We start from the raw sequence: 14,411 nt of genomic DNA on the forward strand, positions 1-14,411 counted from the left end.
TTCGGTATTTGTATTAACTCGCATGATTCAAGTTGAGGTTTGACTTTACAACCCTTCAAACTTCAGATATTTTTTTTTTAGATTTGGAGATATTTGTTTTGAGGGAATAATATTATTTAATTGTACAAAAATTGTTTAACTTATATATTAAATATTTTCACCAGTAATTCAAGATGAATAAAAATGATTATATGAAATGCTCAACAAAAGTTCAATTGGGACTATTTGTAATAATTAACCCATAATTCGAAATTTGATTAATTGTGGTTTCAATAATAATAATAAAAAAGACAAAGTCAGTCGGTTTGATGGCGGGACTAACCGTGCACAAAAAGGAACAAATGAAACAGATCCCCGTTGCTTGTGACAGAAAATAAAGTGTCTTGTTTGAGATGAAACCCTGACTGGTCCCTCCTGCTGATTAGCGGACCAGGACCAGGACCAGGAGCAGGACCAGGACTCTCTCTGGCTCCCCCTCCGCCCTCCCAACCCCTCCCCTCCACTCTCAAAACTATTTAGCATCTGAAACCGGGATAAAGTTTCACAAAAAATTGAAGGAAAAAAGTTCGTGCGCGAGGAGAAGGAGAGCGTGCCAACCTTCAGTCTGAAACCAGTTTGTTTCTGAAGCTCGAGGCGCGAGACAGCAGAGCGCGAGACATCTTCTAATCATCTTCTCCTCATCTTTACGGATATCTACACATCTTTTGTCACCACGGCTTCAACGGTGGACAGCGTGTTTGGTGCTCTTTCTCTGCATTTGTTCCAGAGGGACATGGACGAGGTGTCCGGTTCTCCGGTGTCCCCTGTGGACAGTCTGCTGAGCAGCGAGGAGGAGCTGGAGGACAGACAGCTGGACAGACAACAACAGAGACGCTTCCCGGCCAAGAGGAGAACCAGCAAGAAGTCCAGCGAGGACAGCAGCGGCGGCAGCAGCAGCCCGGGTCCAGGTCCGGGTCCGGGTCCGGTGAAACGGGTGAAGAAGCAGAGTCCCAGCAGCAGCAACCAGTCGTACGAGGAGCTGCAGAACCAGCGGTGCCTGGCCAACGTCCGGGAGAGACAGAGGACTCAGTCTCTCAACGAGGCCTTCACGTCTTTACGGAAAATCATCCCGACGCTGCCGTCAGACAAACTGAGCAAGATCCAGACCCTGAAGCTCGCCTCCAGGTACATCGACTTCCTCTGTCAGGTGCTGCAGAGCGACGAGATGGACAACAAGATGTCCAGCTGCAGCTACGTCGCGCACGAAAGACTCAGTTACGCGTTCTCTGTGTGGAGGATGGAGGGCGCCTGGTCCATGTCCGCAACTCACTAGCACCCAGAGACAGAGACACCCAGAGACCTGCACGGACACTATGCCAAAGCGGTGGGTACCACACACTGAAGCAAGGGAAACCTGCTATTATTATTATTATCATCATTATTATTATTATTATTATTATTATTATTATTATTATTAATAATAATAATAATATCTGTAGCCATATACGACCTCTAGGAAAAAAATGGTTTTAATAATTATTGGACACATTGTGAATAAATAAGGGCTTCATAAGGACATGATCTGATAAATAATGAACAGTATGATGATGTGAGATGGAGTGAATGTATATGAGGCTGATTCACACATTATTATCTGGGTACTGGGAATTTTCCCAGATGTTGATTTGATTACCAAAACGGTCAGCTGTGCACCAAAATGTTTAATTTACGTGTTCCTGTGCTGTGCGCGCTTCGAGGCCTCAGCATCTCTCCAACGATCCGACTCTTATGCGTCTGCATCCGGATGCTGCTGTGCGTAAAGGCCTGGAGACCAACAGACAACTGGTCCAGCTGATTACTGGTCGATACATTAAAGTATCCGGTCAAACCGAAGCGCGGAAGTTTGGTTGGAAAGGATGTGGAAAGAAAAAAAGGGAACACTGTATTAATTTTTGAGAAAAGGGAAGTATAGGCGGATTAATTCAAATAGTTTTGGGTGATTTTCACACACCAGGCCGAATGACCAAAATACCATCTATTTTGGACCAAACGTGCGTTCAATCACCCAGTTGTGACTTAATCCGTATTCAGCTCCTCTTTACAGCATTTTAAACAGTATCCTGGGCTGCAGCAGAACGCAGCTGTGTACAGCCACCGCGGCTCGTTTCTATCCACAACGGAGAGAGAGCTTTCCTGAGCACAGACCGCAGGAATGGGCAGCTCGGCTGGACATGAAAGTTCAAGCCAGTGCAACACAATAAAAAGCAGAGGCCTGCATTAACAGGGCAGGCGGGATGTCGGTTCTTTTTTTGCAGATTTTTGCAGCGCGGGTTCGCTCGTGTCGTGAGAGTCCCTGTCCCTGTCAGTGGTGCTGCAGTAAAAACCCACACAGTTATAAGTCAACGCATCCTGCATCACAAAGGAGCTGACAGCTGAGATGAGCTTTATGGTTTCACCTCCTCACTGGTTTTAGTGAACTAAAGATGAACGATAAAGCAAAAGTCAAGCAGCACTGGCAATCTACTAAATCACGACATCACGACTAGACGATAACATCTTGACAATTTTTCTGTCTTTTGAAGTTTGAAGTTCATATAATCATTGAATTGACCAACAATTGCCCTTACAAAATAAAAACGCAGGTATTGTAAAATGAGTTTATAAAATGGGTTGAAGCTGAAAACAAAGTAGATGACACTAAATAACACGTTGGGTTCAACTTAGTAGGAGCAGGGTTTGTTTGGTGCTCGTGGGCCTGACATGTAGTTAGCAGCAGACCGCCCATCAGCGAGGCTCTGTTGTCTATAGAAACCAGCCCGGAGACGAATAAGCTTCATTACAGTGATTTACTTTACGCACAGGACATTTGAAGTGTAATTGACCTCCGTGCGTAAAGACAATAACAAAGCACTGAAAAGTGTAGCTTATCCCTTATAACAACTTTTTCGTTCTTAAAACATGTGGCTACACACGAATGATACTCTAGGAATAAATATTTGGGTTTTTAATTCATGGATTAAAATGGGAAAAAAATGAATATCAAAATCCACATGGGGATATTATTCATAAACGTGGAAAAGGCCTGTAAAAATAGCCTTTATACAAATGACCTCACTGATATATTTCTATGGTTTAATATTGCTCTGAGGAATTAGGTTTTACTGTTTTAGGACTGTCCACTAATCCGCAGCGAAATACAAAAGCGTGAATTTACTCAGGTGTTTCAGACTAAAAGAAAAAAGACCTGTATTTTCCTGCAGCTGCAGGACTTCATTCAAATAGAAAATGTTGCTCCTTTTCAGTCTCCATATGGTTTTACTCAGCTCGGTGGCTAATCACTGATTCATTAATGACTTCCCACGTGCTGCGAGCCAGTCAATGTTGTTTTTTTAATAAAACATCAGATATATCTGCACTAAATGCATCCAGTTAGTTAGTTTACATTTCAATAATGATTTTTAAATGCATCTCTTTCCCCTCCATCACAGACTGTTTACTTCTACAAAGTATGAAGACCAAAGGGATTATTGAAGAACCCATCGACCTCAAAGGCCTGGCGGAGAGACGTAATGTGACCCACAACTACAAACTCTTGGGGAGAGTGTGTGTGCGTGCGTGTGCGTGTGTGTGTGTGGATGCAGATTCATACTGACTGTCTGGAGCTGTTTGTGGCCGAGAGAGAGGGGGGATACAGATTACAGCTCGGCCTGGATGTCAACAAAAGCCAACTAGAAGGATATATATTTTGTTTTTCAAAGACTTTAAAACCAAAGTATAAATAAATATATATATAAATATATATAAATGAATGCATATTGTACATACCTGTGTAAGTACGCCTATAGCCTGTAAAGGGACAAATGCAATTTAGAGTCATTTGCTGCATGGATTTATTTCACCGACTTTCGTTTAGCAAGTCTCCAAAGTCCGTCCAATGTACATTTTTTGTTTTTGTTTATTTATTAAAACACATATTTTTGAACGAAATATGCTTGATTTTTTTTATTATTCCAGCTGATTTTAATCTAAAGCATAACAACATGTAGTTCGGCTGAATAAAGTCAAATACAATTCAAATTTCTGTTGAATTTCCACCCAACAAGATGCTAAAATGAAAACTGATTTTAGAGCAACCTGAATGTGTTCATGTTGAGGCTGCTGTAGATTAGAGGAGAGAGAAATGACCACAACAACACCCTTTTTTCACTGCTGGGTGTGAGAATCCACCTTTTTTTCCTCCCACTCCTCTTGTTATGGAAAGAAAACGCGGACTTAAAAAAAAAAAAAACCCGACCATAAAAAATAGAGCTTCATTAACAGTGTGGAGGAAATTCGAGCCAGTTTCAAACTCGGCCATATAAACTGCTTGTCCGCTTAAATAACGAGTTGAAATAGCGATGCCTTTGGGCTCTTTAACGAGCAGGGAGCCCCAACAACCGCAGATAAGAACAAGAACTCTCAGCCTGCAGCTTTAAAACAATAATAATTAAAAAAACAGGAAATAGATGACTGAAGAAATTCCTTTGAATCTCACTCTTAAAACATTTCAAATTGTTTACATGTCGTTTTCCCAGACGTGGTTAGAGATGCAATCTAAACAGTGAAAGGGCCTCATTGTTAACTACTGGTGTAAATGGCAGGCTGAGTCTCTGTTGCTGTTTCAGCTCTACTTTGCACACACTTATACACTTTTATAATCATTTTATCACCAGTGAAACAAACCCTACCCTTTCATTAGTGTAGTGCATCTACATTAGGATCTGAGATGGAACCAGGCCAGGGAATGCCAGTCAGACATTTCCCTGGTGGGAAACTGCATTACAAAATAAAAGAATTAAGGAGAAAATAAATGCCATATATAGCATGATGATGCTGCTATAAAATCACTGTTGTTCTCCACAGGCAAGGCCTAAACGTTTGGAGAAATATTATAATCTTGCCAGTTGGTCTGATTCTCTGAAGGTCAGTGTGGTTTGAAGGGGAAACACCTGCAGCACAGTGGCTTTCTACTGCTGCTGCTGCTGATGCACATTATACATTTATTTATTAGAGGCAACACACACTCACCTACATATAAATGTAAACATGGCAGTTTTACACTCTGCAGACTCTGTATTGCATGTTAAAATGCTCTCCTCCATTCTCTGAAGTGATCTGAGAAGAAGTCCCTTTGCTTTTTTTAAATTGAACTTGATGGCACACTAAAGGAAAATGGGCTATATTCATTTCAAGGCCACGCTGTTTTAAATTGAGTGATTTATCTGACACACAGAGGAGTGTGCCACATTGTAATCTCTGTGACTAATTCTAATCTTGCTGGTTCAGGTGTGACATGGCCCTCCCTGCATGAAGACTATGCATTAAAGCAGCAGTGGGTGGGAATGGAGCAAAAAAGTCATTTTTATAAAACGGTTACTATATCCTGACAGAAGTGCATGAGACAAGTAATCTGAAAAAAAATCATGTGTCCTCCTAATGGCATCTGCAAGATTTCACAGACCGGAGGAAAACAACCAATCAGAGCCGTCTCTGAGCAGCTGTCAATCACTCACAAACTCCAATCAAACGGTCAAACTAGGCAGTACTGATCAAATATGAATCAATACTCTGTTACTGTAATGCCTATTTCTCGTATAAAATGTGTTCAGAAACATCTTGTAATGTACTGTTTAGCTGTAAAATGAGAAAGTTTGTGACCCGGCAACCATGTTGAGATCAGTTGAGGAAATACCAAGCACCGCCCACCAGCCGTAGCACAGCCAATAGGAATGCTCTCTCTCTGAAATGACCTGTGATTGGCCAAAGTCTCCCGTCACGGGCTAGATTTTCTAAAGTCTGAAAACAGCCATGAGGAGGAGCAGAAGTCTAGTTTTCTCTGAGAACACTTGAAATACAATATGCTGAAAGGTTGTTATGGAGTTTTTGCTCAATGATGCCAAAAACGTTCTGCCTGCTGCAGCTTTAAGCCCTACAGCGACAAACCAGTAAAGCCGGGTGAATTCACATATACACACATTCTCTGTATAATCAGAATCGAATATTCCTGTAGTCACTGTTGGAGTAATAAGAGGTAAAGTCCTTTCTGAAGACTCATATAGATATTCCATAATAACATGTCAAAGGTGAACCAGTCTTGACGTTTGGCACGGTGGTCTCCGATGCCGTTGGAAAGCCCTTCCTACCTCGGCCGGCTTATCCATAGGAGCCCGTTTGATACCTGCTCATTATCCCGGGCCCTCACAGCTGAGCAGAGCAGAATCACCCGGGGGCCACTACTCCAGCGGTGCGAGAGATCCAGATGTTTCCCGTAAAATCAGACGGAAAAAGCTACAAAACTTTAATTTGCAGTAAAAAGGGAATAAAGTAAAGGTTTACACTCAGTGTGCCTCAAACAGTATTCTGTGTTCGTCTGGTTCAGTAAAAAAAAATAAAAAAAAAATCCTAGGTTAGTCTTATACCACTTTGGAGGCTGATGTCGGCGTGACTGAACTTCCTCTGTGTGTGTGTGTGTGTGTGTGTGTTGGCAAAGCTGAAAGTCAGCTGTCTCGGCTGCCACCATGGCCATACATAAAGCATGACTCAGACTTCAAACACACCTCAAGTATTGAGCTTTCTCTTTCTTTCCCATTTACATTCACTGATCTGGAGGTCAGAGGTCCCCTTTGAAAATTGTCCCATGCCGGTTTTTCCTCGCCAAACTTTAGTGTAAGCATTATTTAGTCTCCTTTGCGACAAGCTAGTATGACATGGTTGGTACCGATGGATTCATCAGGTTATAGTTTCATCTGATACCAGTATCTTCACTCTAGCTTTAAAGCTTTAAAGCCCGCTACAACCTAAAAATCTCAAATTGTATTAATGCGTTAAAGAAATCAGGGGCGTTAAAACATTATTATCGTATTAACTTTGACAGCCCTAGTAATAAAGTTATAATTTGCTATAAAACTGGGCTAGAAATGATTTTGTAACACTTTTGTGTTGCACTTGTTCTATTACTTTAGGTGACAAGTTTATACATTTTCAACTCATTATATCTTTGCTGTTTAACGTGCAGAAACCGGTGCTGAATGCACTGTATATTTATAAGACACAAAGGTTATTTCTGTGCAGACATATTGACAGCTAAACTGATCAATCCTAATGCATTTGCTTGACGGACACGCCTCGGCTGCCAAGGCTGCCTGGATGAAAAGCTCCACTCTGCCTTTCCTTCATTCCATCATTTAATCAGGGTGCTTAAGACTTTGATGCTGCACAGGATGGCCCCGTCGCATTACCGTCAGGCCTCAGGGCTAGTGCTTTTTTTTTTCTTCTTCTTTAACACTTAATTTCTGTGGACAAGGTGGGCACACATAATTCTGCACATTCACACCTGACTTCTGTCTGATCCAGCGGGTAGGGAAGAGAGTCATATTAAAGGGGACATATGAAAAACTCCCTTCGTCAGTGCTTGTGCACATATATCTGGGTATGTGGAGTGCCTACCAACCCACACACTGGGAAATAAGACAACCTAGTCAGTTTTTTGTGGGCTGTGTAGATCAGAAAACATGTGATTCAACGAGACATTCAGATGTGGCTCCCCTTCCTATGTCACATGCCAGCCCGTTTGCAAGTGCAATAAATACAGCTTTCTTGATTTTGGCGTTCACCATGTATCCTGTCCTGACTGCAATGTATAAATGCTCCAATAAGAGTTAGTGACGTAGTATGAAAAGCAAGAAAGGCCACTTACGGTGTGGAGCTGGATGGGCCCAACAAACATCAGACTTTTACCAGGGCACCGATCTTTGAGATGGTTTGTTGTTTTGTTTTTGTTTAAGTTGTGTTAGTGATGTTTGTCACATGTCGAATGTCACGTGTTTAATTGGGTTTGTGACGTATTTTCCGAAGTTGTGTTACATTGTTTACGTACGTATTTTACTTAGTTTACGTACTTATTTCAAGCCCAACCAAGACGTTCTTCGTTAACCTACCTAAGTTTATTTTCTTGCTTGAACCCCAGGTTATTTTCTTGTCTGAACCTAAGTTATTTTCTTGCCTAAACCCAAGTTATTTTCTTTCCTGAATTCAAGTTATTTTCTTGTCTGAACCTTAGTTATTTCTTGCCTAAACCTAAGTTATTTTCTTGCCTAAACCTAAGTTATTTTCTTGTCTGAACCTAAGTTATTTTCTTGCCTAAACCTAAGTTATTTTCTTGCCTAAACCTAAGTTATTTTCTTGTCTGAACCTTAGTTATTTTCTTGCCTAAACCTAAGTTATTTTCTTGCCTAAACCTAAGTTATTTTCTTGTCTGAACCTAAGTTATTTTCTTGCCTAAACCTAAGTTATTTTCTTGCCTAAACCTAAGTTATTTTCTTGTCTGAACCTAAGTTATTTTCTTGCCTAAACCCAAGTTATTTTCTTTCCTGAACTCAAGTTATTTTCTTGTCTGAACCTTAGTTATTTTTCTTGCCTAAACCTAAGTTATTTTCTTGCCTAAACCTAAGTTATTTTCTTGTCTGAACCTAAGTTATTTTCTTGCCTAAACCTAAGTTATTTTCTTGCCTAAACCTAAGTTATTTTCTTGCCTAAACCTAAGTTATTTTCTTGCCTAAACCTAAGTTATTTTCTTGCCTAAACCTAAGTTATTTTCTTGTCTGAACCTAAGTTATTTTCTTGCCTAAACCTAAGTTATTTTCTTGCCTGAACCTAAGTTATTTTCTTTCCTGAACCTATGTTAGTGGTTTTCTTTCCTAAACCTAAGTTATTTTCTTGCATGGACCTAAGTTAGTGTTTTTTTTTGCTTTAAACCTAACTGTAGACGTTTGCGTGGCGTACAAATGACACGCGAAAAGGCCTAAAATGCGTACTCGTGACGCGCGTAATGTCCGGGAGGACCCGGCTGCACATGCAGACTCATTAGAATATATCCCCCACAGCTTGAGAACTACCTTTGCAAAGGTGCACCATAATTTTCTCGTAAGCCAATCAGAGCAGACTTTTTCAGAAGGGGGTCATAAAGAGACAGGCGCTAAAATGGAGCGTTTCAGACAGAGGGTGAATACAGGTATATTCTGAAAGATAGTATGAGAAAAATAATGTGTTTTTTGAACATTAAAGCATGTAAACATGTTCTAGTAGAAACCCATAATACAAGTATGAATCTGAAAATGAGCATGATACGTCCCCTTTAACGTAAAGACAATGAGGATTTAAATCAATCGCTTCCAGTCACAAACCTTCTTTTCTCAGTCTGCCTAGATTCCTCTCAAGATATTAGCTAACAGCCTCAAACCTCTGGTGGAGGCTTTACATGTTGTTAAAAACTCCTTGTGCCTTCTGGTCATGCAGTGACCGCGAATGAGAAGATGCAAGGTTGAGTGCCCATACCTGCATCCATTCCTTTCAGCTCATCCAAGGAAGACTCTGCAGTATCCTTCATTTTGTAATCCCTTGAAGCTCACTGCGTACTTTATCACATGACTGTATGCTACTGTGGATGTCATCCTTTCACCTCCGAAATCTTTATCGCAGGGCTCATCGGGGGTTTTCTTGTGGACTCTGGAAGAGAGTGAAATTGGACAGGAAAATAGTTGTAAAAGCAGTCCTGCTAGGAGCATGGGGTGTGGGATATTTTCCATCAATAGGTGATCCAGATAACATGTCTGTGGTGCCGTTTAGAAGAAGAAAAAAAAAGCACTTTTAGTTTTTTATTTGTGTCATACTGAGAAACTATATCTCTGTCATTGTTGCCATGTGAACACAGTTGCAGCTGTTATGTTGTTTTTGTTTTGGATCACTATCATTATAAAAAAAAAAGAAATTGGAGGAGATCAAAGCTGTAAAATATATTCATGTTTGTGCAGATGCTTGCATTTAAATCCTCTGTGGGGCATGATGGGTAATTAAGGTGTCTTCTATGACAAACTGTCCAAACATAACAGCTTTTAATGTTCATGTTCTGTTTTAAATTGATATTGGGTCAGGGTTGTGTTCATAAAAAGAGCTGTCAGTCGATTAAAATAGTTTAATCGCAAATTAATCGCATATTTTTAATCTGTGCAAAATGTACCTCAAAGGGAGATTTGTCAAGTATTTAATACTCTTATCAGCATGGGAGTGGGCAGATATGCTGCTTTATGCAAATGTATGTATATATTTATTATTGGAAATCAATTAACAACACAAAACAATGACAGATATTGTCCAGAAACCCTCACAGGTACTGCATTTAACATAAAACAATATGCTCAAATCAGTGTGCTGACTTTACTTTGACTTGCCTAAAACTGCATGTGATTATCATAAAGTGGGCATATCTGTAAAGGGGCCACGGCCATGACAGTTTTCCCTCGACAAAATTTTGCACAAGTTATTCAACTTCCTTCGCAACAAGCTAGTATGACATGGATTCATTAGGTTTTTTGTAGTTTCATATGACACCTGTATCTTTTCTAGCTTTAATACTGAGCTTGATTTAAGGCAAAAAATAAATAAATATGTATGGGAATGTGTCTGTACTGCATTATTCTCTATGTGTGTAACTCGGCCCTTGGCTCTGAGCCTTGTAGCACATCTTCTCTTCTGGCATTGTCCTTTGTCCATCTGGTCTCATCTGAGACACACACACACTCAAAGTGTAGACCAACTGCTGTGGACAACGTTATATAAAGTGCTTCAGTCTCTGTTTTCCGTCATCCAGTCCTGAATAAATCAGCCTTCACCATCCTCCCCGTCTCTCTCCACTGGCATTATCTGGTGCTTTCACAATGGGGTGGCTGAGAAGGGTATAGATTTTTACATCTCAGTATCCACAAAGTTGGAAAATATATCTAACTTTAGCGTCAGCGATTGCAGCCAAACAATAATTACAGCTTTCCTAACCAGTTCAGATGAAGGGCAAGCTGGAAGATGTCATCTCAGCAGGGAGAAACCTTTTCAAGGCATTACCGTATTCACAAACAAACAAAAACACAAACTAAACCACGGGTCATTCAGCTCGCTAAATTTATCTTTGCCAGATACACAGTGAGTCAGGTCTTTTAACGTTTTGCTCTGCAGATTTATACTAATTGCTATGGGGCAGCTATGGGGAATATGGGGCAGTACCTATAGGCCTCCCTAGACATGTCCCCGTCCATGTCCCCGTCCATGTCTCTTCCCTATTTGCATCAGTAACATTCCCGGCGTCCTCCGCGTCCTCCTCCTCCTCCTCCTCCTCCTCACCTTCAGCTGTGAAACTTGATTCGTCTGCAGGCTGTGGAGGAGACAGGAAGCTGTTTGTGGGGGTGACATGCCGACATTCCCCTCCTCCTTTGCTCTTCATCAGCACCAGTGACGGCCGGCAGGGTCAGCAGAGGTCAGCGGGTCACGCTGGCTCAGGAGCCAACTCTCACTTACGTACCTTTGTTTTCACTGGGGAACTTCTAAAGAAGCAGTGTTAACTCACCTACATTTAATTCAAGACAAAATCTAATGTAAAACTTAGTAGTAGTCATTCTTTCCACTTTGGGAACGAACGAGATTATAAAATGAATTAATTAAAAAAAGTAAATGTTCATTAAAAACACACTGTATAAAATATCACATCAGAGCACATTCAAAAGTGAAAAGGGGACACAATATGCAACATTGTACAGTTTGAGGCTTATAGAGACGCCAATGACCATGCATACTCAAACATAGTCTACATACAGTGATTTTGGGCTGTTTGATGAAGCCCTCCTTCCCCCCCACCGAGTGGCAGCTAGGTTCAAAACAAACAACAGCCATCTACCAACAACTACAGGGCTGTTATGCTAATTCTAAAACCATGCAACCTCATCTTTAAAGAGATAGTTTGGGTGTTTTGAAGTGGGGTTGTATGAGGTATTTATTCATAGTAGGTGTATTACCTACAGTAGATGACAGTTGGCGTGCCCCCAGTTTGGAGACACAGACAGGAGCACCGACACCGAGCAAAGCAATATAGTGAAAGGCTCGGTTAAAAAAATTGATATCTGTTACGCTGTGTTCGCAACATTGAAACTGAACTGAAAGTGAAACGTATCTATACTGTATTTGTCATCTGAGCCTGTTGGCTTGGAGAGAGCAGAGATAAGTTTCACTTTCAGTTCAGTTCCCCATCGCAAAGGAGAAGGAAAGGGCTGCCTGATGGCGGGATAAAGCGGTGAAAATATTCTACATAAGGCGTACACTTAAACAGATATTTGTTTTTTTTAGGTGAGCCTAGGTAGTATACGTTTTTCTGCCTTTTTTGTCTATATTGCTTTGCTCCGGTGTCGGTGCTCCTGTCTGTTTTCTTCATGCTAGGGGCACGCCAGTCGTCATCTACTGTAAGCAGGTGTGAAAGTAGATTGAAGTTTCTTACCGGTACTACTCGGCTACCCCAACCGTCATCGCTTGTGTTTTCTTGATGGAAATGCGATAGTGAGTACTGCGTACCGACACTGAATCTCTTAGTGGTACAGAGTACCGGACCGTACCGGCCTACTTTCACCCCCTGCAAATAATACACATACTATGGATAAGTACCTCATACAACCCACTTCAAAAAGACCCAAACTATCCATTTAATGTAAAAACATTACGTTACGGCTTAAAGGTGAAAAAAAATTAAGGAAGGGAAAAAAGGAAGTTGCTAATCAAACTTTGATCTCTTTTATAACCATTAGAATTTTTTTTCTGTAGAACAATTCCAACTCCACTTCCTAGCTTTTGACCAAATCACATATCACAATCACGTCTTCATCAAATCCATTTCCATGACAACTGAGCAAATTCCATGCACTGATGAAGACCATGCAATACATTTATCAATACACATGGTGGGGTGGGGAGAAAAAAAGGCTAGTAAAGTGACCTTGAGTGACCTCATGTCAGGGTCACTATTCAACTCTAAAATTCAAATGTGTATAAATTACAAAAAAGAAATACATTTATTTATTAAGAACCTACAAATAGAATCGTTTGATCACTGGGTCACGCTGGTTTGAAGGTAATACCATTCACTATCTAATGTGCTCCTTCTGTTTTACCATACGGGAAAAAAAACACATCTTCTCTTTACCAGAATAGCCTGAAGGAGAGCGGCTCTCTCCTCTTTGTCCATCATTTCCTCCAGTTGTGACAGAGGTGACAGGTTGCCCATAATGACATGATTAACAGGAATAATTTATTTTGTATGCGTCGTCATCGATCTTTAACCATCGAGCAAGAGAATCGTTGGCAGCGTGTGTGTGAACTCTGCACTGCAGCTTGTAGTCTCGACACCCAAGCTGACAGTGACCCGGCCTCAGTGTTATGTTTGCAACGGCTCCTCGCAGCCTCATGCGTTCTCGCCCCTTTTGATGCACGCTCAGCACCAGACTAAACACATACAGTAGCAAGACAAGCAAACGCTGCACAGCTTTTCAAATACACTATGGATCAGAGGTCCCAACTGGACTGGTGGAAGATCCGATGGAAAGAACAGCAAACGCTTACAGACTCCCTCATGGACGTTTCCATTGTTTCCAAATCCAATGCTTGGAATAAAACAAGTTGAGGGAAACTGAAGATTAAATACTGAATTTGTTTGGAAATTTGTCAGCTATACAAACTGACTTGTGTAACGAACTTGCCAGGGCGATTCCTAATCCAAGACATTCATGGACTTTACTTGACTCCAGATCTGGGTACGGCTCTTCAAATATCCCTCAGTTTGTCAGTGTGTGTGTGTGGTTGATGATCCAAAACTGATTCTAATGACTCTCATCTGTAATTAGTTTTATTTGTCATCCAAGCAGCTGGCCAAAAGCCTCATCGCCATTTCAAGTCAGTCAAACCGGCAATTAAAAAGAGCGGTGATGAGCACAGCTGGGAGGATGAGGTCTTTTTTTGCGCATTACGGGCGGCTGGGTAATGACAGAGCTAACTGACAACGGCCGACGCTGCAGAAGACGAGCAAGGCACTGCGGGGAAACAAGAGGGAAAATAGATAGGGTTTTTTTTTTTCTCCCAGATTTCAATCCTTACTGACATTTCAGTCCTTTGTTGTGGGCAAGAAGCGGCCGTCTTGTGGCTGGCCTTACTTAGAGAAGGGGCGAAAGTTCAGGGCTCAACCTTTTCTCTGACCTGACCTTACTGAGAGGCCGCAGGGGTTGTGTGTCGATACACGGCGGGGATGACGAACGTGTCGACGCCTACGGTGAGCTAAAGGTGAGACGGGCAGTCTGCGGTGTCACGAGCAGCGGTCGTTTAGAACATCCCGAGCCACCGAGGAACCATAAAGAGGTCACATTCCCAGCTTTAACGTCATCCTCTTTTACTTCTGGGGAGCCACCGGAGCTCTTTTTTAGCATCTGTATGACGGTAAATATTGTCCCCTCGTGTGTCCTCTGTTTAACCCTTTATTCTCTCAAGGAACCAGAGATGTGCTCTTTTTCGTTTTGCCTCTGACACCGCATGGC

At 41.4% G+C, this 14,411-nt stretch overlaps 1 protein-coding gene across 1 annotated transcript; it reads left to right on the forward strand.

Moving 5' to 3' along the window:
- The first annotated feature begins 530 nt into the window (after window positions 1-530).
- On the forward strand, window positions 531-3,966 carry twist2 (twist-related protein 2). Its single transcript, XM_037788895.1, has 2 exons — window positions 531-1,363; window positions 3,468-3,966. Exon 1 carries the CDS (start codon window positions 773-775, stop codon window positions 1,310-1,312), a length of 540 nt encoding a protein of 179 aa, XP_037644823.1. The 5' UTR covers window positions 531-772; the 3' UTR covers window positions 1,313-1,363; window positions 3,468-3,966.
- The last annotated feature ends 10,445 nt before the right edge of the window (window positions 3,967-14,411 follow it).

This window comes from Sebastes umbrosus, chromosome 13 (genome assembly GCF_015220745.1).
Source record: "Sebastes umbrosus isolate fSebUmb1 chromosome 13, fSebUmb1.pri, whole genome shotgun sequence".
Lineage (NCBI taxonomy): Eukaryota > Metazoa > Chordata > Actinopteri > Perciformes > Sebastidae > Sebastes > Sebastes umbrosus.

Bases quoted from the DNA above. Each gene is read 5' to 3' on its own strand.
- twist2 (XM_037788895.1), top strand. From the start codon at position 773: ATGGACGAGGTGTCCGGTTCTCCGGTGTCCCCTGTGGACAGTCTGCTG.